Source organism: Heloderma suspectum, chromosome 7, assembly GCF_057233095.1.
Source record: "Heloderma suspectum isolate Gila_16-S chromosome 7, 16-S_ref, whole genome shotgun sequence".
NCBI classification, from domain to species: Eukaryota; Metazoa; Chordata; class Lepidosauria; order Squamata; family Helodermatidae; genus Heloderma; species Heloderma suspectum.
Genome location: NC_139464.1, coordinates 34,970,799 through 34,997,658, shown reverse-complemented (window position 1 = coordinate 34,997,658; position 26,860 = coordinate 34,970,799). Strand labels below are relative to the sequence as shown.

Genomic DNA, 26,860 nt, shown 5'->3' with positions numbered 1-26,860 from the left:
TTTCCCTCTTTGCCAGACTCTAGCATCCCTCAGGTCACACCCAACACTCTCCTCCTCCTCCTCCGCGACCTGGGTTCTCATGGGGGAGGAAAGGGGGGAGGGCCTTCTGGTTGAGCCATCTGCAAGCCAAGTTCCTGAGAAGAACGCCTATCCATATCTGAGCTCACTAGGGAGGAAATCTCCCCCAGTTCTGGCTGTTCCCAATCTGAATCTGAGCTGCTAACTATCTCCACATGCTCAGAATCATTCCTGACATCCCCAAACAATCAGTAGTTGGGGGGGGGGAAGGTTGTGGCCATTTGCAGAACCCTGGAGGGCTAAATAGGGACCCCAGGATGGCTGGATTTGGCCCTTGGGTTTAAGGTTCCCCACCCCTGAACTCTGATGTAATAAGGTGGTGGCCTTGCTCCTTGCTATCTGTTGGTCAAGTGTCCCAGCAGGACCATTCTCCATTATGGCACCCACACTGTAGAATTCTCTACCAAAGGAAACATGCTTGACCAACTCACTAATCACGTTCTTCCAGGCCGCCTAACTTCATGCTTTGTTCTGCTCGTGTTTTCTATTGCTGAGCTTTTGTTGAGGCTGCTTTTATCATTTTGCCTGTCACCTGTTTTAATGCTGCAATAAACAAATTATTATACCCTTCCATTTTAATGTGTTTTAGGGACTATTTCAGTGGTTTATTTGTGCTACTTCTGCTCATTGGTTATATTTAGGGTTTTATCTGTTTCATTATTTTAATTTAAAATGCCTTTGGGTGGAGAGATGACTAATAAACACACAAACAAGCATTTAGTATCTTACTGGATATTTTTATAGTCGATACTTACATCAACCCACTCATTAAATCCATCTGCTTCTGACAGAGAAGATAATTCCTGAGCAGAGAGAAAAAGGTAAATTATTATTAGGGAGAGTCCAGAATTTGGAGGTTGAGCCTGTGCTTTCAATGTAGATGGTTCCAATTTCAGTCCCTGATGTCTCAGTCCCTAGTGTTAAAATAAAGGAATCGCAGCTAGCAACATTTGCATCTCATTTGTACAAACATATTAGAGATGACAGTTGGTATGTATGTGATCCTCCATCTGGAATATTCTTTTCTACAATTCTTCAGTCAATCCATCCATCCATCCATCCATTTGTATACTTTGCGGTTCGCAACAAAGCATTATGAAAAAATAATACATTCCTATACATACTAAAGAAAGAGTTCTTAATCTCTAATATGAATTATCATGAGCTATGCCTCAGGTGTCATGTATGCAAGCATACTTTGACAATAATTAGAAGAACCCTTCTAATTACCCTTCTAATTAGAGGCCTTACTGTGCATGTGCTAGAACAGCCTGTAAACCTCTGGATCAGTAAGTCCCCATTCCCAGAAATAATTTGTCCCTGACCAGAATTCCAAGATCTGGACTGAATTCTAATTAGGGTGGAATTCCAGTTAGGATGGAACTCAGTTCCACTTCTACCTAATACTCAGTAGATAATGCTTCACCATTACCACTTATGTTATAACCTCTGATGCTAAATTTCTGTAAGAATGTGTTAGGGTGGCCACTTGAGCATCAGTGAAAAAGGAAATACAGCACCAAAAAAGAGGACAAAAGAGGGCACAAATGTGTATATAATTTTATAGTGCTAATTCGTATGTATAGATGCAAATTTAGAAATGATTTTGTTGTTGTTGTTCAGTCATTCAGTCGTGTCCGACTCTTCGTGACCCCATGGACCATAGCACGCCAGGCCTTCCTGTCCTGCGCTCTCTCCCGGAGCGTGCTCAAGTTCATATTCATTGCATCCGTGATGCTATCTAGCCATCTCATCCTCTGCCGTCCCCTTCTCCTTTTGCCTTCAGTCTTACCCAGCATCAGGGTCTTTTCCAGGGAGTTTTCTCTTCGCATTAGGTGGCCAAAATATTGGAGCTTCAGCTTCATTATCTGTCCTTCCAATGAGCAGTCAGGGTTGATTTCCTTTAGGATGGACTGATTTGACCTCCTTGCGGTCCAGGGGACTCGTAAGAGTCTTCTCCAGCACCACAGTTCGAAAGCATCAATTCTTCGGCGCTCAGCCTTCCTTATAGTCCAGCTCTCACAGCCATACATTACTACTGGGAAAACCATAGCTTTGATTAGACGGACCTTTGTCAGCAAGGTGATGTCTCTGCTTCTTACTATGCTGTCTAGGTTTGCCATAGCTTTCCTCCCAAGGAGCAAGCGTCTTTTAATTTCATGGCTACAGTCACCATCTGCGGTGATCTTGGAGCCCAAGAAAGTAAAATCTGTCACTGCTTCCATTTCTTCCCCTTCTATATGCCAGGAAGTGATAGGGCCAGATGACATGATCTTAGTTTTTTTAATGTTGAGTTTCAAACCAGCTTTTGCACTCTCCTCTTTCACCCTCAACAAGAGGCTCTTGAGATCCTCTTCGCTTTCTGCCATTAGGGTGGTATCGTCTGCATATCGGAGGTTGTTGATAATTCTCCCGGCAATCTTAATTCCGACCTCTGATTCATCCAATCCGGCATTTCTCATGATTAGAAATGATTACTATCATTTAAATAGAAATATAATGGACAAATATAATAGAGGATAAAATGGACAGGAGGGCCATGTAAGCTGCCTTGAGTTCTTTGCAAGAGGAAAAAAAGGCAAGATACAAATGCAGATGTAATGATGATGATGATACAGCTACCATAGTGGGGAAGACTGTGTCCTGGTGGCCTGTGTGCCTGCTCAGTCTGCTGTCCAGGTCTTAACTATTGATGATGGGAAACTTCAAGGCCGCTGCTGGCTCTCCCGTCTTAAGGTTCTTGATCTTTAAAATGGAATTTGACTGGACGTCCCTTCAAACAGAGCAGGGGTGGGCAACCCCTGGCCCTCCATATGTTTTGGCTGACAACTCCCATCAACCCTTGCTATTGGCTAAACTGGCTGGGCCTGATGGGAGTTGTAGGCCAAAACAGCTGGAAAGCCACATGTTGCCCACCCCTGTAATAGAGGATGACTTCGAACAGGGGACTGTCCTCGGACAACCTTTCAAATGGAGGGTTGTCCTTTGTAAAGTCGGACTCATCAGCTCCCTAGAATGTGTGTTTGTGCCAAGTGCCTCTGATTCCTGCTGGCATTGTGTCAAGTAACTGCTGAGGATATTGTTCTTTTGTACTGTATGCACTGAAATACTGGCCAGAATCATTTAGGCAAGTGATCATTTAGGATGTTCCTACTAACCTCCACTGCATTCCCATAGCATATGCTGCCATCTCCCTCATAGCCCTTTGAACACACACATTCCCAGATGCCAGAAGATGTGAGCTGACAAAATGCCTGGGAAAAGAGAAAGATGTTCAGACATCTAGGCATCTTTACATTCCTCCTGGTGCAATATAATATGCAGTATAAAAAGCTGCAGTGCTCCCATACAGCCTTTCTGGCAGGGCTCTGACTGATGGACACATTTCGATTCAAGGAAGACTTCAAGAGCACTTTGCTGCCAATGAAATCTGCTGACCTATCATGCAAGGGTACCATTAACCACATGGTTTTTCTTGAATCGCAGCAATTGCAAGGCAAATCCATTTAATTCAAATCCATTAATTAATGTATTAGTTACAAGGATTAGTCAGCTCGAATTTAAAGTCCTATTACAAGATTTTTCAGGAATAATCAACTTCTCCTGTGAAAGCCACTATGCTGTTCTGTATCAGTAGGGTCTGTACAAAGGAAGCACTCGGGAAATTAGGGTTATTTTGGTTTGCAATCTGATGTTTGCCCTACATGGCTAAAACAATATTGTTAAACAGTTGTTAATTTAGGGTTGCTGCAAATCTGATGGTTGCCCTACATGGCTAAAACCTCTGTACAAGGCACCAGAGTGGAGGGGGTCCATCCAAGAGGTCTCCAGTGAGGTCTCTGGTGGGGCAGAGTTCAGGAGCTTGTGGGGCTGGCAGAAGGTTGGGGAGCATGTTGATCCCACCATACTCCTGAATATCACAAGCTGTAGCAATGGCCACCAATTTGAATGGCTTTAAAAGGAGATTAAACAAATCCTTGAAGGAGAAGGCTATTAGTGACTATATGCTACCTGGTACCTATATGCTACCTCCAGTATCAGAGGCAGTATACCTATGTACACCAGTTGCTGGGCAACATGGGTGGGAAGGTGCTCTTGCACTCTTGTCCTGCTTGTGGGTTTCCCACAGGCAGCTCGTTGGCCATTGTGTGAACAGAATGCTGGACTAGATGGACCCTTGATCTGATCCAACTTGACTCTCCTTATGTTCTTAATTTTCTTAAACAATAAGATATTTTCTGATTTTGAGAAAATAGCTCAGTTTGACCAAGCCCAGTTCCAAATCAGAACAAGGGAAGTTTTCCAGTCCCTAATATGAATCCAGGTTTCCTCAGCTCAAGTCCAGCACTCTATGTATTGCACCAGGCTCATTCTCAAGGAGCAGCTTTGACAGTCACCTAATATGTGGACATTACTGAGACGTGCATCTACCACATTCAGTGCTGGGTGTAGGAAGACGATCTGTCCCATAGTGTGCCAGTCAAGGAGCTGTCCAGCATGCAAGTGACAGCAGATGTCAGCCCCTTGTGATGGGGAGTTCACTGCTGCAACCTTACAGTGCAGGGGCAAGTGAAATCTTAAGAAAATGTCACACGGCATCAACTGCTAGGCACTTAAAAGATTTGGGGCTCAGGGCCATTAAATACAGATCTGCATAAAATGGGCATATGCTAATTTATATCTATACGTGCAAATTTATAAATAATTATGGGATATATTTAAATCTCATAGGAGGCAAAGCCAGCCAATTAATTTCTCATCCAAATAGTCTCAAATAACCGAAGAATTTATTTTATTTACACCCTGCTCCAGATCATCTCAAACCAATAGAAAAAGGCTTTCCCCCCTAAGCCATGCAGACAGAAGCTGGGTGTGTGTGTTGTAGCATGTGGGGAGGGGGGAGTTAACCCCTCCTTGCTCAACTGCAATCTCCCTTGAAAACCTTGTACCCAGCATGGCAATTAAGGGTGCAATCCTATGCATGTTTAGACAGAAATAAGCATTCCAAGATTTACCATACTGATGCTGAAACATACAGTCAAGAGGTAAGGTCTAGACAGCTTGGACATTCAAAACATTGATCATAAAATTTATTCATTTCCCTGGTCATGTGAGAAAGTTTATTTTAATGTATCTCAATTTTTTAAACGCCACAGAGTTGGGGATATTTTGTAAACTGATTCAGACTAATAACTCACCAGTGGATGGCACTTCTCATTTTGTTCCATACAGGAGTTTATTGGTTCACATTCGTATCCGTTGCCCCGAAATCCTTCCATACATTCACAGTCATTCTACATTGTATGGGAAATATGGAATAAATGAATGAGCTTCAAACACATCTATTCACCCCTATGAGTTGCTGGTTCCTATCAGTAAAAGTTTAGGATAGAGTACAGTGACTACTGTGTCTGCTCAATGGATCATAGGTGGGCAGAAGGTGGATCTTCAGATATTTTGGACTTCAACTCCCAGAAAACTCCCTGCCAGCAGCATGGCCAGTGGTTGGAAATGATCAGAAATGCTGGGAGCTGAAGTCCCAAATTTTCTCGTGACCTAATGTCTGCAATGGATGATGCTGGCAGCGGACTCAGAACGTCATGCTGACACACCAGAGGGCTGTTACATGTGTGCAAATACATACTAGGAATATGTGAGAAGTTTGTTCCATCTAAATGTTTATGTGAATTTACCAAAGTTGCACCTGCCAAACCACTACGCAAATCAGAATAAAGATGAGCACTGAAATGTACGCTCCACTGAATTTAGTGCTACAGTTTGGTGCCCCCTCAAAATGCATACAAAAATATGCACATTAGGGAAATGTGCACACAAAAATGCTCACAATAGTGAAAACAATGCAGAGAAACACATTGTTACCTTGCAAAAAAAATGCACACGTTAGCAAAAAGTGCACACAAAAATGTGTACGCTTGGAAAATGTGTGCACACAAATGCATATATTAGAAGTGCGTGCAAAAATGCATATGAATTTTCATGCAGCCTTTAAAAAGAAAATTCGTACGTTGATGCGGAATTGGGCCGAACCAAACTTGAGGTTGGGAAAATGAGGAACAAAACGGCACTGTAATTGACAGATTCCCTTATCCCTGGTACACAGACACAGGTTCATGTTGCAAACTTTATTCAAAAGGTTTTATTGAGCCACAGTCTAGGGGACCCTCTCAACCTACATGAGCCTGTCTGCTCACTCAGTACCATCAGAATAGGGCTTTCTCTTTGTCCAGCCACCATTAAAGATCCAGTTGGTGGGTACATGGGAGGAGGAGGTCTTCTCTGTAGTAACAGCCTGATTCTGAAACATCTGTCTGATCCCCTCCTTCAATGCCAGGTGAAAACTATTTCATTTCAGTGAACCTATGGGCTTAGTTGATTGCCAGATTCTGTTCTCCCAATTTTTTTAAAAAAAACTTTGCTGGTTTTAGATTGTATTTTGGTTAATAACCATTTTGAATGTAACATGCTTTCTTAGATTTGTGTCAGGCTGATGCTAAAAACAGCAAAACAGGCCCAGAAAACAATCTAGCAATTGTAGCAAGAAGATTAGAGAAATGAGAATGAAGATTGATAATTGTGAGTCCCCCATAAACATATCTATATCTATCTATCTATCTATCTATCTATCTATCTATCTATCTATCTATCTATATCTATCTAATCTATTTTATTTATTTATTTATTTATTTATTAATTAAATTTATTAATCGCCCATCTGGCTGGCCACCCTAATCTACACATGAGACTGCATACCTGTAGATTGTATTATTACTGCATAAACCAAGAGTAGATTATTGAGTTCCATTGGCTGACACATTCTCTGTTACTAATAGAGAGATTACAGAGGATTCCTATGATGCAGAAATTAAGGAAGAGGTAGAATGAACTTACCTGACCTGGACCTATATATAGGCAGGTAGCATTACTATGACAGCCTCCAACATTTGGCAGCAAGCAGTTGTTGATTTCTGAACAGTCTCTTCCATTCCCTGTCCATCCTGGCTGGCACACACACTCATGGGTTCCAGGGCCAGTTTTCATACATTCTGCCTGCAGGTATATTAAGAGTAGGGATGGGCGGAATGCTTACCCTGTTCCAGGTGGGGGGGTCCGTGGGGGGGAAGGTGATCCGTCCCTCCCATTGGAATCCATCCAGGCTGGCTCTGCTCTGTGGAAATCCTGCAGAGCCGGCTGCTGGCTCCGCTCCGCCGGCGATATGGCCAGCTGCCATTGCCGTGCCGTATCGCTGGGGTAGGGTATGTGAGTCTCCAGATGCAAATGGTGTAGTGGGTGCCATTTGCGGCCATAAAGCTGGTAGATTAGCCTAAATGCAGCCATTTATGCCTGCATTTAGGCTAATCTACCAGCTTTATGGCCCAAATGGCTTAGTGGACGCCATTTGCGGCTGTAAAGCTGGTAGATTAGACTAAAATCTTCAAATTTTCGAATCTTCAGTCCTGCCTGAATTAGAAAAAAAAAACATCGCGGAGAAGCCACGATTCTTCGAAGATAACGCCTTAATTAAAAACAAACAAACAGCCGAAGCGGGGGATAGACGGGGATAAAACTTAGTCTCATTTGAAGGGATAGAACAACCCCCTGCTCAATGCAGGAAGCCTGATTCCCAGGCGGTTGCCCATCCAACTACTGACCAGGGCCAACCCTGCTTAGCTTCTGAGATCAGACAAGCACACGCACATCCAGCCCTTTGCTTGTTGCAGAGGAAACATTGAGTGCTGAGGAAGCTATGCGATCAGTAGCCGGAAGACGATATGGGGCCGTTGAGAGCTGTGAGAGTGGTGGGCGTGGAATCAGCAGAAACAGGAAGAGTTTCTGATCCTCCAATGAGAGCCTCCATCTTTAAGAGCAGGAAAACAGCACAGCGCTCGAGTGTGAACCGAGCTCGCGCATTCGATGAAGCACCACAACGGGGAAAATGGGAGAGTGTGGATAATCACGTTTTAATGTGAGAGCGTTTAAGCTGACAGGACACCAAATTCATTGCAATGGCGGTCGCAATGTAGATCAGCCCTTGGTGTGCTTCTTGCCTTTGTTAAGGAAATATCCAAGGTAGGTTAGGCTGAACAGTCAGGAATGTAAAGCACAGATACACTGTGGGAGTTCAAATATTTTGGCCAACTAATGCGAAGAGAAAACTCACTGGAAAAGACCCTGATGCTGGGAAAGATTGAAGGCAAAACGAGAAGGGGATGGCAGAGGATGAGATGGCTAGATAGCATCACCGATGCAATGAATATGAACTTGAGCACACTCCGGGAGAGAGCGGAGGACAGGAAGGCCTGGCGTGCTATGGTCCATGGGGTCACAAAGAGTCGGACACGACATAATGACTGAACAACAACAACACTGTGGGAGAGTCAGCTGCAACTGAGTGTCCTCAAATACAAGAAACAGGATGCATTTAGTTAGTTGGAGAACAAAGAAAATATACTACACATGCTCAAGAGCTAATTTAGCTCAGCAACAGTCTTATCAGTACAGCTGCATTCTTATCTTCAGGGATGAGCTACTTTGGTGGATAGGAATTTATTGCTTATAATGAGCAAGTTACAATTACCTTCTCATGGTCACACACATACACATTCTCTCAATCCCATCAAGCACCTTGCTTGAACCAAACCACTTACAAGGCCTAGTCAGGCCTACCTTCACACCTCCTACAATAGGGCCACACCCACTGACATCACCCAGCCTGGGGAGGGCCTGGGGAGGGAAATTCAGCCCCCCACCTTAAAGTAGTGTCCCACCTCTGATTTATAGTAAAATCTTGAAGCTCCCCCAACTCACTGGAAGCATCATTACACATCACTTTTTTAAAAAGAACTTCAAGTTGAGCCTATTTTGGACCCATGAGTGTATATTTCTGGTAGTGACCATTTTAACTGGAAAATATTTTTCATTATGAAAATAATCTTAATTTAGAGGATTCAATTCAGAATTTAAATATGTGTATATATCTGTTTGTCTATAATAAATATATAAAGGAATTGCATACTTACATTAGCATGGCAGCCAAGTGGAATTAGATTAGCGCAAGGATCTACCTCACTGCAAATTACTCCATCTCCCTCGTATCCAGGTTTGCAAATACAGCTAAAAATTTGCATCAAAGTATGTGAAATTAATGGGGACGACAAGCATAAAATGAAGCTAAATATATATATTTCCACCCTAACTGGCAGCAATTCTACAGTGCTTCAGAGAGAGATCTTCCCTAACCCTACTGCCAAAAAGGTCCTTTAACAGTAGCTTCCAAGATATGAAGCCCCGCTTTTCATATGCAGTGGTGTGATCTGGTCATTTTAGGCTCTGGGTTTAATGGTTTTATGGACAGCATGTGTGTGTGGAGGAGCCTTTTAGAAGGGAATTTACTTCAAAATGTGGCAAGCCAGTCCTGCTGCATTTGAGGGATGATTGATGATGATGATTTCATTTCTAAACTGCTCAATAGCTGAGGCTCTCTGGGTGGTTCACAACAATTCACAAGATAAAATACAGCATTAAAAAAATTTAATGTACAAAATTTAAAAACAATTTAAACAGCTAAAAACAATTTTAATAAAATACTGGACCTGTTCAGACAGCTTGCATAAATGCCCCATCACATGCCATTAAATGCCTGGGAGTAGAGGACAGTCTTAATCTGGCGCTGAAAAGATGACAGTGTTGGCATCAAGCAGGGCTCTGTGGGAAGATCATTCCATAATTGGGGGGCCAGCACTGAAAGGGCCCTCTCCCTTCTTGCCACCTTCCGAGCCTCCCTTGGAGGTGGCATTCGGAGAAAGACTCCAGATTTTTTGGCTCATTCTGCTGAGTAGAGCCCTGGACGTCTCCCTCAGAGTCCTACCATGATGGCACCACTGCTCGGATGTGCAAACCACACACTCTGTGTTAGGGCCCTTCCCTGACATCTCCAGTTCATGAAACTCAGGTAGCAGGACTGGAATGACATAGAGACCTTGGAGATCCACTGCTGGATAAAGTAGACAATACTGGACAAGCTAGAGCAATGGACTGATTCAGGGTAAAGTAGCTTTTTATATATTTATTTCCCAGGACAGTTTCCATACTTGCAGGTTGGCACTGACGAGCACCACAAATGGGGGCAGCTGCCATTTGGACATGCCTTATTTTCATCGTAATTTATCACTTGCACCTTAATGAGCTGTGGGGGATTAGGGGATACCCCAACCACACCAAGACCCCTGCATGCAGGAATAGGGCCCATGCCAGGGAAAGGGGACTGTATGAAGGAGAGACCCTGGCCATGGAGTAAGTGAGCAACCATGACTTCCTGCATGCCAACCAGAGAGGATGGGACTTCAAGGCTACAGCTGATGCAGTGCAGAACACCCCCCTGCCCCCAAACAGGAGTGGACATAGGATCAGGGGAAGCTGCTTTATACTGAATCAGTCCCTCGCTCCATCTAGCCCACTGGCAGCAGCTCTCCAGGGTTTCAGGGAAGGTTCTTTCCTAGCCCTACCTGGAGACGCTGGGCATTGAACCTAGGACCTTCTGCATGCAAAGCATGTGCTCTGCCACACTGAGCTATAGCTCCTCCCATGCTATAGCATGCGCAGGATTAAAGACCTATTTGTGAGTGTGAAGGTATGAGTGTGTGGAGTGTGTGGAGGAGGAAATGGTGTAGCCTGGAGAGCGACTTACGAGAGCCACCTATAAGGAGGAAGGATCGCCTGAACTTTTCCCAACCCAAAGAATGCAAGGAGATGAAGAGGGGCAGCAGCACCAGTGATAACCATCCCCAGTCGGAGCAGTCAAGATGGAGAAGGGTCCCGGCAGGAGGGTACAATGTGCACCACTGCCAGATTAGTATTAGTTATTCATTTACAACATCTATATACTGCTCCACATCTAAACAGATTCCAGAGCAGTGAACAATAAAAGAGAAAAAGATGCAAAGAATAAAACACCAAATTAAAAATTTAGTTTTTAAATACAGAATACCAATAAAAACTGTGGCTGATCAGTCAAGGAAGGCTTCCTGGAATAAAGCTGTTTTCAGGAGGCACTGGAAATAACATTGTTGGTGCCTGCCTGACCTCCAGTGGCAGGGAGTCCCATGGAAGGGGGGCCACCACACTGAAGGCTCTTCTCTGGGTGGACTCAAATTGGGCCATAGGTCCATGCGGAACCACCAGGAGCATGCCCTCTGATGACCTCAGTGACTGGGCAGGTTGATAGCACAACACATGAATGCATCTTCTTCTTAGTCTTGAGAAGAGAAGACTGGAGGGAGCGGGTCGGGGGGTGGGATATGACAGCAGTTTTCAAGTACCTAAAGGGTTGTCACACAGAAGAGGGCCGTAACCTGTTCTCTATCATCTGTAGGACATGAAATAATGGGCATAAGTTACAGGAAGGCCAGTTTTGGCTGAACATCAGGAATAAACTTCCCAAGTGTCAGAGCAATCAGACAATGGAAACAACTGCCTAGGGAGGTGGTGGGCTCTCCATCCCTGGAGATATTTAAGCAAAGACTGGAGAGCCATCTGTCAGGGATGCTTTACACTGGATTCCTCCATTGAGCAGGGAATTGGACTCGAGGGCCTAAATGGCCCCTTCCAACTCTATGCTCACAAAGGGTAACAACTGGGGAGACGAGTGTGCTGTCCTACATAACAAAGCTTATAATTCACAACTGAACCATCCCAGCAGCACAAAAGATTATCAGATGTATCTGGTGAGCCTACCTCAGGGCACCATTGCGAAACAGGCAATCAGCATTTGCATGACAGAACTGAAGAAAAGCCCCACATGGAAACACCTGCGTGTCACAGAATTTCCCAGCATATCCACTTTTGCACGAACCAGCAAGGCAGGTCCCATCACTGTCTATTTGGTTGTCACATATTCCATAAACACACATACATTCTGTGGCAAGATGGGGAAAAGAAATGTCAATGAGATAACCCAAAGAGGCATATACTTTCAGACTGTACTCCTTTGACAAGAGGAAAGGCAGCAGCAGCTATGGTATATTTATGAAATGTATACTTCTCTTTCAAATAAAATATTTGGTAGGTGTTTGGATAGCAGTGGCTGTTGGAATATCTGTTAGGGAGCACTCTGGTTTCAGCTGCTTTTAATGCATAATTCATGGTCTGCATTATTTTTTATTTGGTATAAATCCTACCTGCCTTCCCCGACCCCAAACATACATTTTGATATTACATGGAAGGTTAAGACTCTGCAATGATGGCTTATGGAGTCAATGGGAGACATAACTTGTCTCAGGATAAGGATCCTGGAAGAGTTCATTTGGTCTTCCTTTTAAAGCAAACCCACCTGATTTACACTTCCTGGATTAATATGTGGACTGGGATGCAGTTATCCTTTAGTTTTTGCATGTTCCTGAATTGTGTGTTCTCTGCTCAAATAAAGGTAACAAAAATGTGTATAAAAATGTGGATAAAATGTGTACGAACATGCATATTTTGTAAAAAATACATATTGTATTTTAGTGTGAATTTCATGCTTGAAAAAAAAAATGCAGATTGAAGCAGTAATGAGATGGAATGGACATGATTGAACACATGTGAATCTGGCATAGACCAGAAATCGATTGATCCATCCTCACCTCAGGATAACCTTGTCCACTGAAGGAGAATAAGCCTTATATACTGGTGTAGTAGTTAGAAACAAAACCCCTGGATCATTAGCTAGCTTTTTGGACAATGGCATGCAGATCTATGCTCATTTTAGTTTTATTTATGAATGTTGTATTACCAAGAAATTGTTTACCAACAGACATGAGGTGACTACACAGACGGGTATGACCAAGCCCAGGTGGGGACAAATGTACTGATTGGGATCCAAAGAGCCTTTATTCCCCCAAATGGCAGACTCTCAAGCCACATCCCATGCCATTTGGGAGGGTCCTCAAAAGGAGCAGCTTTTTGGAGGAGGTGCGCGCAAGGGGTTGTAGAGTGAGAAAGCTGTGGGAAACCCCTCTGTACAAACAGAATCCAGACCACACTCCTTTGGATCCAAGCCAATGTGTTCCCATTTCCAAATCTGGATTCACAACTTTTCATGGTCACTGGAAAGAAGCTGGTTTTGCATATTACAAAAGAGCCCCCCCCCCCCCCCGAGAGCTGATCTAATGACAATGTGCAAAAGTATAAATGTGACTAAGGCTTAAAATGTTCAGTGAAGGAGGAAGCTTCAGTGCTTACTGTTGTCACACTCTGGTCCATATTTATTGTGGTCTGAACAGAACTGGCAATGCGATCCTTCAAACCCACTATTGCAAACACAAGTTCCATTTCCTTTCATCCCGTCCATACACTGCAATGAGAAAGAAAGAGACCTGACTTGTGTGCATTGAGTTTCACATGTAGCAATAAAGGGGTTTCTCCTTGGGGAAGTACTGCTGAGGCAATTCTACAAGACGATAGTTCCCTCTCTGAACATATGAATATCCCCCAGAAAGAACTGGTAAAGAATATTCTAACAGTCACTATCCCAAACCTTTGGCTTCTTCCATATTATTCATTTTGTTCCCCATTGCTCAAGAAATAAAAAGACAAGACTGTCACATCTTCCAGCTCTCTGATGTGCCTCGCATCAGCGGGAGTGACCTATTTCTGCTCCCCCAATCCCAGTGGTGTAGTGGTAAATTTTGAAGTGCAGACACTCATCATGACAGTCCCCATAGCCACGCCCCCAGGGAGAGTCCAAAAATCCAGGCAGCTGTGTCGATCCATATCAATAAACCAGTTCTGGCAGCTTTCCCCTCCACCACGAGCATGTCTTTTGTAAAACTAATGGCTCTTAATTGCCCATACAAGGCCAAGCTACCCCAAAATACCTTGTATTACAACAGGGAATAAGATACTGTGGCTGGAAAAATTCATTTCTCTGAGCTTATTATGAGAATTACAGCTAAGCTCAGAAGGAAGAGGGAGGTCTGAGGAAGGTGGCAGATGACATGGGCATCCCTGCTAATAAAAAGCATGCTGGTGCTGTGTCCCTGTGGATCCTGGCTCTACTGTACCACTGCTAACCCCTCAAATTTTAATCTGACATTTCAAAATTAGACATTCTGAACAGTTGTCCAGACCCATAACTTTTTCTCTCCTGTGGTGCTAAGACTGAGAGCTGATTCACATAGCCCTCTGCTTTTAATGACATGTTAATTGACTTTGGTGCATGGCACACAGAGCGATGCTTTCTTCAGCTGGCTCTTCTGTGCATTCAGATTTCCTTTCGGTGCATAAGCAGCTGTAGAAATGTTTTTATTCCACATCCATCCCACTCATCATGCACCAAAGGGAAGCTGAGTGTGGGAGCAATCAAGAAGGCATGCCGGATGTGCCAAAGTCAACTGACATATCAGAAGAACCAAAAAGTTGATGCCAATTGGACCTACTTTCCAGTGTTCCACAAATGAAAATGGACCCCAGCTAGCATTAAATAGATTTACTTCATTTACCTGACCATTTCCTGAGCAGGGGTTGGAAAAGCCACCAGGGCACTGGTTACAGTCTGGGCCAAAGAAACCTTTGCAACACTTTGGCTCCTGTGAAATAAGCAAACACTTCCTTATAACAAAGCAAAATGAACAACAATCAGATTTGTTAGGTATGCGTGTGTGTGCGCTCGCACGTGTGCATTTACACAGTAAGCAAAACCTTAGTGAGAAGCTTGTGACTACAGTCAGAGATTTGGGTTCTTTAAAGTTTAAGGTGAGGATACTGCATGTCTGTAGTATCTGCTTTCTTGTTCTGTCTTTGCTATCTCTTGCTGCCACCTACCGGTTTTTTTCTTACTGCCCCCGTGGCTCCGCAATGGACGCTTGGCTTGCCTACACTGCTGCTTTACAAGTGCTCTGATCACTGCGTGTTGAACCTGCTGCACTTGTAAAGATGGCCACCATATGTACTCAAAGTCTGTGAACCAAAGGGTTTTGTGTGTGCACAGCACCTGTTTTATTTTATGTGGTTCGTTGCATTTATTCTCAAGAGATCAATACCAAAGATAGAGATGATGTTATTTTTGCTGTGGCAAAAATATGTAGGTTGCAGAGGTGGCTGTTCCAAGCAGCAGCTAGTAGCACCACAGAGGTTAATGACAGATGTTAGAGTTACACAAGTTGGGGTGCAATCCTGTGCATATTTAGAGAGAAACTCTCAGCATACCATAATGCTGGGAGTTGTAGGGCTTTTCCCCTCTCTAAACACGTATAGGATTGCAATCTTGAGTTATTAGCAGTTTATGGGGGACTACCAACCAAATGATTCTTTGCAACTCTCACCTTTTTTGTTACTTTGCACTGTATAGCACACCCATATTTTAGATAGGTCTGATCCTGGTAGGTTTGATCCTGGTAGGTGTGATCCTGGTAAAGGCATGTACTTCTTCTGAAAGCCTAGAGTATTAAAAAAAATCCATTCAAATAAACCATATATAACCATCAGAGTTAATCAGTGCTATACTGAAAGCAACCCCTTCATGGATCACTGCCTTGTTGTGGCGGAACTCAGTAACTCAGTGAAGCCATAAGCTATGCCGTGCAGGGCCACCCAAGACGGACAGGTCATGGCGGAGAGTACTGACAAAATGTGGTCCACTGGAGAAGGAAATGGCAACCCACTCCAGTATTCTTGCCAAGAAAACCCCATGGAACGTATCACAAGGCTAAAAGATATGATGCCCAATATACTACTGGGGAAGAGCAGAGGGTATTTCCAAGTAGCACCAGAAAGACTGAAGAGGCTGGGCCAAAGCCAAAAGGACACTCAGCTGTGGATGTATCTGGTGGTGAAAAGAAAGTCCGATGCTGTAAAGAACAATATTGTTTAGGAACCTGGAATGTAAGATCAATGAATCAAGGTAAGCTGGAGGTGGGCAAACATGAGATGGCAAGATTGAACTTCGACATCTTGGGAATCGGCGAACTAAAATGGACAAGCATCACACTCATGGTCAATAAAAGGGTAGGAAAGCAGTACAATCTCAAAAACGACAGAATGATCTCAGTACGAATCCAAGGCAAACCATTCAACATCACAGTAATTCAAGTCTATGCCCCAACCACTGAGGCCGAAGAAGCTGAGGTTGATCGATTCTATGAAGACCTACAACACCTTCTAGAACTAACATCAAAAAAAGATGTCCTCTTCATCATAGGGGATTGGAATGCTAAAGTAGGAAGTCAAGAAATCACCGGGATAACAGGCAAGCATGGCCTTGGTGTACAAAATGAAGCAGGACAAAGGCTAATGGAATTTTGTCAAGAGAATATGCTGATCGTAGCAAACACTCTTTTCCAACAGCACAAGACGTGACTCTACACATGGACATCACCAGATGGTCAATATCGAAATCAGATTGATTATGTCCTTTGCAGCCAAAGATGGAGAAGCTCAATACAGTCAGTAAAAACAAGACCTGGAGCTGACTGTGGCTCAGATCATGAGCTGCTTCTTGCAAAACTTCGGCTTAAATTGAAGAACGTAGGGAAAACCACTAAACCATTCAGGTATGACCTAAAGCATATCCCTTATGAATATACAGTGGAGGTGAGGAATAGATTTTAGGGATTAGACCTGATAGACAGAGTGCCTGAGGAACTATGGATGGAGGTCCGTAACATTGTTCAGGAGGCGGCAACTCAATCCATCCCAAAGAAAAAGAAATGCAAGAAAGCAAAGTGGCTGTCTGATGAGGCTTTACAAGTAGCTGAGGAAAGAAGGGAAGCGAAAAGCAGGGGAGAAAGGGGAAGATATATCCAACTGAATGCAGAGTTCCAGAGAATAGCAAGGAGAGACAAGAAGGCCTTCTTAAATGAACAATGCAAAGAAATCGAGGAAAACAATAGAATGGGAAAGACTAGAGATCTTTTCAAGAAAATTGGAGATCTCAAGGGAATGTTTTGTGCAAAGACGGGCATGATAAAGGACAAAGAAGGGAGGGTCCTAACAGAAGCAGATGAGATTAAGAAGAGGTGGAAAGAATACACAGAAGAACTATACAGGAAAGATCTGAATGTCCCTGATAGCCATGATAGTGCGGTCACTGAACTTGAGCTGGACATCCTCGAGAGTGAAGTCAAGTGGGCCTTAGGAAGCATTACTAACAACAAAGCTAACAGAGATGACAGTTTTCCAGCTGAGCTATTTCAAATCCTAAAAGATGATGCTGTTAAAGTGCTGCACTCAATATGCCAACACATTTGGAACACTCAACAGCGGCCACAAGACTAGAAAAGGTCAGTTTACATTCCAATTCCAAAGAAGGGCAATGCCAAAGAGTGTTCAAACTACCGTACAATTGTGCTCATTTCACATGCCAGCAAGGTGATGCTCAAAATCCTACAAGCTAGGCTTCAGCAGTATGTGAACCGAGAACTACCGGAAGTACAAGCTGGGTTCTGAAGAGGCAGAGGAACTAGAGATCAAATCGCCAACATTCGCTGGATCATGGAGAAAGCAAGAGAATTCCAGAAAAGTGTCTATTTCTGCTTCATTGACTATGCTAAAGCCTTTGATTGTGTGGATCACAAAAAACTGTGGCAAATTCTTAAAGAGATGGAGGTACCAGACCACCTTACCTGTCTCCTGAGAAACCTGTACGAGGGTCAAGAAGCAACAGTAAGAACCAGACATGGAACAACCGAGTGGTTCAAAATTGGGAAAGGAGTACGACAAGGCTGCATATTGTTGCCCTGCTTATTTAACTTATATGCAGAGGCAGAGTACATCATGAGAAACGCCGGGTTGGATGAATCACAGATCAGAATTAAGATTGCCGGAAGAATTATCAACAACCTCAGATATGCAGACAATACCACCCTGGCAGAAAGCGAAGAGGATCTAAAGAGCCTCTTGTTGAGGGTGATAGTGGAGAGTGCAAAAGCTGGTTTGAAACTCAAGATTAAAAAAACTAAGATCATGACATCTGGCCCCATCACTTCCTGGCATACAGAAGGGGAAGAAATGGAAGCAGTGACAGATTTTATTTTCTTGGGCTCCAAGATCACCGCAGACAGTGACTGTAGCCATGAAATTAAAAGACGCTTGCTCCTTGGGAGGAAAGCTATGGCAAACCTAGACAGCATAGTAAGAAGCAGAGACAGCACCTTGCCGACAAAGGTCCGTATAATCAAAGCTATGGTTTTCCCAGTTGTAACGTATGGCTGTGAGAGCTGGACTATAAGGAAGGCTGAGCGCCGAAGAATTGATGCCTTTGAACTGTGGTGCTGGAGAAGACTCTTACGAGTCCCCTGGACTGCAAGGAGGTCAAATCAGTCAATCCTAAAGGAAATCAAGCCTGAGTGCTCATTGGAAGGACAGATACTGAAGCTGAAGCTCAAATATTTTGGCCACCTAATGCGAAGAGAAAACTCACTGGAAAAGACCCTGATGCTGGGAAAGATTGAAGGCAAAAGGAGAAGGGGACGGCAGAGGATGAGATGGCTAGATAGCATCACCAATGCAATGAATATGAACCTGAGCACACTCCGGGAGAGAGCGGAGGACAGGAAGGCCTGGCGTGCTATGGTCCATGGGGTCACGAAGAGTCGGACACGATTTAACGACTGAACAACAAATACTGAAAGCAAACAAGAGAACTATGCTAATTCTGATGGAGAACAGATCACATTCATAATATGCTTCTTGTATTTATTATTTTTATTATGATACAAGTGCTATTTTGAATTTTACTGAAATGCATGTAGAAGACAATATCTTGTTTCTTGATTTATTTGGTAAGTGTAAGGACGATCTGTTTATTTACAAGAGGTGTTGAATCTTCTGGGCAGCCGTGACTTCGCATTTTCCAGAAATGTATTTGGCATTTTCCACAGGAACCCTAAAACCAACAATAATACAAATGATAGATTAGGAAAGTATATCTTTGCCTTTTGAAAATATTTTCAGGCAGACTAACAGCTGTGATTTCTAAAGTATTCACAGTGGAGGCTGATGGCTCCGATGTCAGTGGGGCAGTGAATCTACTCGGGGTTTCAGTCAGAACTCTAAAGGAGCTATCCAAGATGTGAAACCAGTTCTGACTGAAACCCGGAGTGGATTCTCTACCCCACTGACATTGGAGACACCAGCCTTCACTGAGTATTCCTTTGCCCCAATATAGGTTTTCATGTGCATTCCGATGATCACAGGGGGCTCTTGTGTCTGCAGAAAGAGCTGAACTGTAGGCATTTAGGAATGTGGATTAGCTCCCTCTGTTTGCATGGATTGGGTAACCCTTGTCTGGAGAGGAATGCTGTACATGCATTGGACCTAACCATTGAGCATTTATTGGATACTGCCTTTTGCCTTACGGTTCTCCAGAGCCTTACCATCATAATCTCAGTTTTCTCTTCATCACATCTCTGTGGCAGAATTGGGGTAATGGAGGGAGGGATGAGAACACCAGCAAGTATGTAAATTCGGCCATTTTTTGCAGGAATGTCTGTTTCTTCAATCAGTTGACCATTGACTAGGATTTGTCCCTGCAACAACAACAGCAACAACAACAACAACAATATGCTGAAATTATCTTTTGAAATTACCCACCAGTCTTTATTACTGTGCATAATAATAATATTCTGAAATTATCTTTTCAAATTACCCACCAGTCTTTATTAATGTATATATAGTGAGACATTTTTCATTGGAGGAGCAGAGACAAACCTTGGGGTGGCAAGAAGGGGATAAGTCACCATAAAGGAGGTTTCTGGAAAAAAGTTTTGTTAGGCAATGATGACAAAAACAACCCCCAATTGATACATTTTAATTAGGAACCATAACTTGTGATGTTTACAAGAAAACAATTACATCACATATTTACATTACCCAACAAATGATCATAATCACTACAGAATGCTCACTAAGGGCACAATCCTATGCATGTTTAGACAGAAAAAAGTCCTACAACTCCAGGAATTCCCTAGCCAGAGTGGTATAGTGATGACCGTGTTGAACTGGGAGCCTGGAGATCTGGGTTCTAGTCCCCACTCAGCCATGCAAGCTCATTGGGTGACTTTGGGCCAGTCACAGACTTTCAGCCCAACCGACCTCATAGGGTTGTTGTTGTGAGGATAAAATGGAGAGGAGGAGGATAATGTAAGCTGCATTGGGTTCCTTGCAAGAGGAAAAAGATGGGATATAAATGCAATAATAATAATAATAAAAAACCATACAGATAAATTACTGTTATTCTTTGCATAGCACTTCCACTGTAAAAGGTGCTTTATATCCCCTCTATCCATTTTACTGGTAACATGGACCTGAACTGCAAAACTGATATGCTCTGATAAGGAGAGAGATCCACACACTGAGCAACCAGTTATCATATGCAGAAGCAGTATGTAGTTTATATCTTATTCCATTAATTCTGTGTTACTGCCTTTTAGAAAATAGGAGCAGCCTATGGGATCCATCTATCTTGTCCTGTATTCTGTTGTCCCCTGTCTTGTATTGTTGTCGTAGGTGCACCAGAGGGGGTGCTAATCATGCTTAACAAGACACCCAACCATCACCACCAAGGCATCACCAACAATAGCTGATGTGGAGGCTGCAGTATTTTGATTCTCCGTTTTACACATGTTTGGCTATTCTTCCTTGTTTGTACAGGGCACTGGACGTGTATTTTATTTCCTCTTGACTTGAAAAGTGAGAAATCCAAGATTGTTCACATTTTCATCTCTTGTATTTGTTATCTGTGTTCAGATTTCCTTGGTATGACCAATTAACTTTACCCCACACTTTGGATGCATAAGCTCTATTTCTTATAAACTGAAGTTTTAAGTTACTGAATTGAGGATTGAAAGAGGCAGAATTATAGGGTGATTTACTCCAAGCTGGCAGCATGTTGAGGTCGTTAGGGATACACGAAGTTGTATCCACCCAGCAGCCACCCTGGAGCTTATCAGGGAAAAAACAGATTTCCTGAGACTTCTTAAAGTCCAATTCTTTTTCTTAAGTCAGGTTCTCGGTGGTATAGTTGTTGTGTGCCCCAACCCCCACATTTACCTTGGGTATGCTAGCTCTGCCCAGGGGTGTGCCTTTCACCATGACCCTGGTCAAGGGGTATCTCCTGTCTCCTGCCCCTGAATTTCTCAGCACAAACCAATTAGTGTCTACTCAGAAGTAACTCCCATCATGCTCAATGAGGCTTGTCCCCTGAATGCACACATCAGAATTTACAGAGATCCCCCTCAATGGAAATGTTGTTGTCATCGTTCAGTCGTGTCCGACTCTTCGTGACCCCATGGACCATAGCACGCCAGGCCTTCCTGTCCTGCGCTCTCTCCCAGAGCATGATCAAGTCCATACTCATTGCATCGGTGATGCCATCTAGCCATCTCATCCTTTGCCGTCCCCTTCTCCTTTTGCCTTCAGTCTTTCCCAGCATCAGGGTCTTTTCCAGAGAGTTTTCTCTTCGCATTAGGTGGCCAAAATATTTGAGCTTCAGCTTCAGTATCTGTCCTTCCAATGAGCACTCAGGCTTGATTTCCTTTAGGATGGACTGATTTGACCTCCTTGCAGTCCAGGGGACTCATAAGAGTCTTCTCCAGCACCACAGTTCAAAAGCATCAATTCTTCAGCGCTCAGCCTTCTTTATAGTCCAGCTCTCACAGCCATACGTTACTACTGGGAAAACCATAGCTTTGACTATATGGACCTTTGTCGGCAAGGTGATGTCTCTGCTTCTTATTATGCTGTCTAGGTTTGCCATAGCTTTCCTCCCAAGGAGCAAGTGTCTTTTAATTTCATGGCTACAGTCACTGTCTGCGGTGATCTTGGAGCCCAAGAAAATAAAATCTGTCACTGCTTCCATTTCTTCCCCTTCTATATGCCAGGAAGTGATGGAGCCAGATGTCATGATCTTCATTTTTTTAATGTTGAGTTTCAAACCAGCTTTTGCACTCTCCACTTTCACCCTCAACAAGAGGCTCTTTAGATCCTCTTCACTTTCTGCCATTAGGGTGGTATCATCTGCGTATCTGAGGTTGTTGATAATTCTCCCAGCAATCTTAATTCTGATCTGTGATTCATCCAACCCGGCGTTTCTCATGATGTACTCTGCATATAAGTTAAATAAGCAGGGCGACAATATGCAGCCTTGTCGTACTCCTTTCCCAATTTTGAACCACTCGGTTGTTCCATGTCTGGTTCTTACTGTTGCTTCTTGACCCGCGTACAGGTTTCTCAGGAGACAGGTAAGGTGGTCTGGTACCCCCATCTCTTTAAGAATTTGCCACATTTTGTTGTGATCCACACAATCAAATGCTTTAGCATAGTCAATGAAGCAGAAATAGATGCTTTTCTGGAATTCTCTTGCTTTCTCCATGATCCAGCGAATGTTGGCGATTTGATCTCTAGTTCCTCTGCCTCTTCGAAACCCAGCTTGTACTTCCGGTAGTTCTCAGTTTGCATACTGTTGAAGCCTAGCTTGTAGGATTTTGAGCATAACCTTGCTGGCATGTGAAATGAGCGCAATTGTATGGTAGTTTGAACACTCTTTGGCATTGCCCTTCTTTGGAATTGGAATGTAAACTGACCTTTTCCAGTCTTGTGGCCACTGTTGAGTGTTCCAAATGTGTTGGCATATTGAGTGCAGCACTTTAACAGCATCATCTTTTAGGATTTTAAATAGCTCAGCTGGAATACTGTCATCTCCGTTAGCTTTGTTGTTAGTAATGCTTCCTAAGGCCCACTTGACTTCACTCTCTAGGATGTCCAGCTCAAGTTCAGTGACCACACTATCATGGCTATCAGGGACATTCAGATCTTTCCTGTATAGTTCTTCTGTGTATTCTTTCCACCTCTTCTTAATCTCATCTGCTTCTGTTAGGTCCCTGCCTTCTTTGTCCTTTATCATGCCCGTCTTTGCATAAAACGTTCCCTTGATATCTCCAATTTTCTTGAAGAGATCTCTAGTCTTTCCCATTCTATTGTTTTCCTCGATTTCTTTGCATTGTTCATTTAAGAAGGCCTTCTTGTCTCTCCTTGCTATTCTCTGGAACTCTGCATTCAGTTGGTTATATCTTCCCCTTTCTCCCTTGCTTTTCGCTTCCCTTCTTTCCTCAGCTACTTGTAAAGCCTCATCAGACAGCCACTTGGCTTTCTTGCATTTCTTTTTCTTTGGGATGGATTTCGTTGCTGCCTCCTGAACAATGTTACGGACCTCCGTCCATAGTTCCTCAGGCACTCTGTCTATCAGGTCTAATCCCTAAAATCTATTCCTCACCTCCACTGTATATTCATCAGGGATATACTTTAGGTCATACCTGAATGGTTTAGTGGTTTTCCCTACGTTCTTCAATTTAAGCTGAAATTTTGCAACAAGAAGCTCGTGATCTGAGCCACAGTCAGCTCCAGGTCTTGTTTTTACTGACTGTATAGAGCTTCTCCATCTTTGGCTGCAAAGGACATAATCAATCTGATTTTGATATTGACCATCTGGTGATGTCCATGTGTAGAGTCGCCTCTTGTGCTGTTGGAAAAGAGTGTTTGCTATGATCAGCGTGTTCTCTTGGCAAAACTCTATTAGCCTTTGTCCTGCTTCATTTTGTACACCAAGGCCATGCTTTCCTGTTATCCTGGTGATTTCTTGACTTCCTACTTTGGCATTCCAATCCCCTATGATGAAGAGGACATCTTTTTTTGGTGTTAGTTCTAGAAGGTGTTGTAAGTCTTCATAGAATCGATCAACCTCAGCTTCTTCGGCATCAGTGGTTGGGGCACAGACTTGAATTACTGTGATGTTGAATGGTTTGCCTTGGATTCGTACTGAGATCATTCTATCATTTTTAAGATTGTAGCCCAGTACTGCTTTTCCCACCCTTTTGTTGACTATGAGTGCAACTCCATTTCTTCTAAGGGATTCTTGCCCATAGTAATAAATATGATGGTCACCTGAATTAAATTCGCCCATTTGAGTTTGCTGATTCCCAAGATGTCGAAGTTCAATCTTTCCATCTCATGTTTGACCACCTCCAGCTTACCTTGATTCATTGATCTGACATTCCAGGTTCTTTACAGTATCGGAATTTCTTTTCACCACCAGACACATCCACAGCTGAGTGTCCTTTCGGCTTTGGCCCAGCCGCTTCACTCTTTCTGGTGCTACTTGGAAATACCCTCTGCTCTTCCCCAGTAGTATATTGGACACCTTCCGACCTGAGGGGCTCATCTTCCGGCGTCATATCTTTTAGCCTTGTGATACATTCCATGGGGTTTTCTTAGGAGTACACGAAAGCCACTTACCTGGTCTCGCAAATTTTCGCGGTGGGGGGGAGGCACTTCGCTGCTCTCCCCCCGAAGTTCAGGTCGGGGGGGAGGCACCTCGCCTCGCCCGGCCGCGAAATAAAAAGTTAAAAAAAAACAACGCCCCTCTGATAGGCTAAGTGACGATTAACGTAGCCTATCACGGCTAGATCTGCAAAGTCAGCCGTGATAGGCTACGTAAATCGTCACGTAGCCTATCACGGGTGACTTAAAAAAAATAAAATAAGCGCGTACGCAAATTCGCGTTCCTTATTTGGTCACTGTAGTCTACGTAAATCTTTACGTAGACTACGGCGAAAATAAGGGCAACGCAAATAACGTTGCCCTTATTTTCGCCGTAGTCTACGTAATCTTTACGTAGACTACAGCGACCAAATAAGGAACGCGAATGGCGGCTCCCTATGGGGGCTGCCATTAGCCGTACGAGCTTTTTTTTTTTTTTAAAGTCACCCGTGATAGGCTACGTGACGATTTACATAGCCTATCACGGCTGACTTTGCAAATCTAGCCGTGATAGGCTACGTTAATCGTCACGTAGCCTATCACGGGGGCGTTTTTTTTTTTTTTTACTTTTATTGGAATGGCGGCGGCGGCAGCCGGTTGAAAGATCGGCTGCCGCCCCCGCCCCTGATGAAGACCCAACGAACCGCCGCCAGGAGGGTCATTCGGGAAAGGTAAGTCCCGTCCCGGGGGGGGTGCGGGGTGCGGGGGGGGGGTGCGGAGAATTTCTCCCCGAAACTTGTTCGGGGGGCCGAACACGTTGGCGCTCGGCCCCCCGAAGTTTCGGGGAGAAATTCTCCGCCAACCCTAGGTTTTCTTGGCAAGAATACTGGAGTGGGTTGCCATTTCCTTCTCCAGTGGACCACATTTTGTCAGAACTCTCCACCATGACCTGTCCGTCTTGGGTGGCCCTGCACGGCATAGCTTATGGCTTCACTGAGTTACGCAAGTCCCTTCACCACAACAAGGCAGCGATCCATGAAGGGGCTCAATGAAAATAGCAGATTTTAAAGCACTAATTCCCTATGGGCTGTAAAGAGCTTTACCAAAGCTGCGATTCTCCAGTGTTTGGTTTTTTGCCTTCAGAAGTAACTAATTCACACCGTTGTTCCAGCGATCCTGTGCACCATCGGGTTAAAATGGGAGCTGGTTTCCCTGTGCCTCTGTGTTTCTTGTCCCTTCCCAGCGCAAACCAATTATTGTCTACTCAGAAGTAACTCCCATTGCGCTCAATGAGGCTCATTCCCAAAATGTACTCCCAGAATTACTGAGATTCCCATGAATCAAAATAATGCATTTAGAAGACTTAATGTCAAAGCTGTGAAGCTACAAAGCTTCGATTGATCACAGCAGAGCAGGGAGCACACTGTGTCCTTATGATTGTTGTTTTATGGAAGTAACTAATGCTGGGGGAGAGAAAGACAAATTGTTCCCAGCTTCGGCAGCTTCAAAGCAGAGAGAACACTGAGTTCCTGCACTGATCGTTGTTTTAAGAAAGTAAGTCCTCTGGGGGTGGGGGAGAAGGAGAGTGATTTTTGACACAGGAGGAAGACTTTATCGAAGGAGAAAGTGGGGAGGGGGACCCTGGATGGGGGGAAGCTTCTCTTATTGGTTGAGCAGCCCCTGCCAGTCAGATGACATTTACTCCCCCCACCCACCCAGATGTATGTTATGTGAAGCGACCTAATGGAGTGATGCACTTGCTCGTGGAGCTCTGCCCAGACTGAAACCAGCTCCTTGAAAAATGCAGGTAAACCACTCCTTCCTTCTTCTTCCATTGTCATGGAGACACAGTCATAGTTTAGGGAGGCACTGTGCTCCTGTTGCTACTGCCCTAAAATGAGTTATCTACTGTTAACTATGCCCTTATGCAAAGTAAGGACAGCAGGAATATGTGTCTTCTCATATCCAAAGTAATTTGACTGGTTAAAAATTAAGAGCAAAAATAATAAATAAGAATAGAGTTTTCTTGGACTTACACTATCAGTGATGTTAAAATAGATGAACTGTTGAGCCATAGTGCTGATGTGCCCTATTGAAATAAGGCTGGCAACTTCCAGCTGTAAGGAAGAAGAGAGAATTAAATATGTTTACAAAGCTAATTGTTAAAATAAGCGTCACTTCTATTGTATAGAAGATCACTAGTGAATAACATCAACAAGGGAATCCATGGAAGTACATTGGCAGCTAAAGGGTGCACCCAATTTGCCCCTGCTCCAGATCATTATAAGAGACTGCCCCCCCCCCCGACCCTTTTGTGCTATTGGAGCATAAAGATTCCAGAAAGGTATTTGGTGACTATGGAGGCATTTCAGATTTCAGTAGTGGGAAGGGAGAGATTCACCACAAGTTTCAAAAGCATGCTTGGGTATATTCAAGATGGGCAGAGCAATCCTATGATCTGTGGGAGAGTGCCTCAGGGATCACAGGATATGGTGGATCGCCCCTCCCAAGGTCATAGACACTGCTACGCCGTTGG

The 26,860-nt window shown here is 43.8% G+C and overlaps 1 protein-coding gene across 13 annotated transcripts in view; it reads right to left on the bottom strand.

Moving 5' to 3' along the window:
- STAB2 (stabilin 2) overlaps positions 1-26,860 on the bottom strand; it is a 153,061-nt gene that overhangs the window by 75,726 nt on the left and 50,475 nt on the right. For 12 of the 13 annotated variants that reach the window (XR_014784265.1, XR_014784266.1, XM_084809611.1 and 9 more), the window contains 12 exons: positions 26,361-26,441; positions 19,446-19,598; positions 18,881-18,955; positions 15,396-15,509; positions 14,574-14,660; positions 13,315-13,426; positions 11,830-12,010; positions 9,117-9,210; positions 6,988-7,146; positions 5,277-5,372; positions 3,237-3,332; positions 834-881 (listed from right to left, as the gene is read on the bottom strand). Coding sequence is in view for 11 of the 13 variants with exons in the window: in XM_084809611.1 (XP_084665737.1) it covers positions 834-881; positions 3,237-3,332; positions 5,277-5,372; positions 6,988-7,146; positions 9,117-9,210; positions 11,830-12,010; positions 13,315-13,426; positions 14,574-14,660; positions 15,396-15,509; positions 18,881-18,955; positions 19,446-19,598; positions 26,361-26,441 (1,296 nt within the window). In the remaining 2 variants the exon portion in view is untranslated. The remainder of the gene's footprint in view (positions 1-833; positions 882-3,236; positions 3,333-5,276; positions 5,373-6,987; positions 7,147-9,116; positions 9,211-11,829; positions 12,011-13,314; positions 13,427-14,573; positions 14,661-15,395; positions 15,510-18,880; positions 18,956-19,445; positions 19,599-26,360; positions 26,442-26,860) is intronic. The other variant, XM_084809617.1, reaches the window with a different exon arrangement.